The following is a 1,372-nucleotide window of genomic DNA, read 5'->3' as shown; positions in this document are numbered from 1 at the left end:
AGGGAGTAGTCGTGGTGGTGGTAGTGATATTAGAAGTACACCTGTAGTCAGTCGTAGACTATCAGATGGTGGTGTGGGTAGTAGGATGCTTGTAGTGATATCACCACATAGGACCTGTGAATCGTCTCAGTCCCGATGTCGATGTCACCTAAGGCTACAGGAGATCGACGTCCTCGCCGTGCACGCAATAGTATTGGTGGTCACGAAGCTCCTGAGGATTTCACCGTGGAGTGGTAGTACGCCGGCTACAAGGGTGCATTCCGTCTGGAAAGGTATGATCAGGACGGTACCAGTGGACAAGAAGAGGAGGAGGGTTACTGTTGATGATGTCGCAGCACGGATCAGAAGACAGATCGCTGAGTTGGATACCCAAGGCGAGGCGTTCTGGCACCTTAGCTGTTTGGTGAGGAGCTACTACTACTCTAAGATACAGCTCATGGCGTCTTCTCTCTTAGAAGGAGTCTTCTACGTTGCAGACCCTGCATGATTGCAAGATAGCATTAGAGAAGGATGGATTAGATATGTCTGTGAATCGGCGGGCACTGGGGGCAATCCTTGTTGCTGTACAGCATGTAAGTACGGCTCCTCCTCCTCCTACTGCTGCTGCCACACCGACTAGAATGATTTGTGTTCTCAGCTATTATCCCGGCCGCAGAGTGAGGCTGATATAGAACGACTATCTGCCTTCATTGATGCAGTTCACAATACTCAGACTCGCGATGAACTAATAGAGCATGTGCAGTCCGCCATCAACCTACTATCCCCTGCTGTGACTCCTAACGTCCTATTGTAAACTATTATTATGAAGAATTATCCTTCCAGGATGGGCAGCATGAGCTCCACCATTCATAATGCAAGTCGACGGACATTTCAGGGCTATTGTAGTTGAGTTAGTCGCAGATCACCCCAAAATTGCCTCTAGTTGAGGACACTCGAAGGTGCTCTCTCATAGGAGACCGATTGGTCATTACAATACATCCATTAACGTTGTCATCTAACATGATAGAAACCCAAACGTCCTAAACTTCTATTATTTTCATCTCGTTAGTGCATTCGTGCTATATCAGAGCGTAATAGATTATGAGATACATATTATATATCTAACATATAGTCTATCGCGTGCCTAAGGCACAAGCTTTCCTCCTCATATCACTCACCAAATAACTTCATGTATCGTCGGAGTAGAGCGGATAGAACCGCGCTGTCTTATCCGTCAACAAGGCCCAACGATAAGTAATGCCTCTTATATACACGAACCGAGAAGACGATAGTCAGTGGTCTCGCACACGCAAGATTAGTGTAGCACTTGTGGCGGCCATCTCTCACATGAGTACTACTTTTACACATCTGGAATCTCAGAGGCAGTCATGAA

The 1,372-nt window shown here is 46.9% G+C and overlaps 1 protein-coding gene across 1 annotated transcript; it reads left to right on the top strand.

The window, feature by feature from the left end:
* Nucleotides 1–282: 282 nt before the first annotated feature.
* Nucleotides 283–793, top strand: Pmar_PMAR027804 (hypothetical protein; the record flags this gene model as incomplete). Its single annotated transcript, XM_002765730.1, has 3 exons — nucleotides 283–403; nucleotides 456–572; nucleotides 638–793. Coding segments are annotated over 3 exons (394 nt in total), but the record flags the coding sequence as incomplete, so codon positions are not given.
* Between the last annotated feature and the right edge of the window lie 579 nt (nucleotides 794–1,372).

The sequence above is a fragment of the Perkinsus marinus genome (genome assembly GCF_000006405.1).
Source record: "Perkinsus marinus ATCC 50983 genomic scaffold scf_1104296974982, whole genome shotgun sequence".
Taxonomy (NCBI): domain Eukaryota; phylum Perkinsozoa; order Perkinsida; family Perkinsidae; genus Perkinsus; species Perkinsus marinus.
Note: the sequence above shows the minus strand (reverse complement) of the source record. Positions and strands in the feature narration are given on the sequence as shown.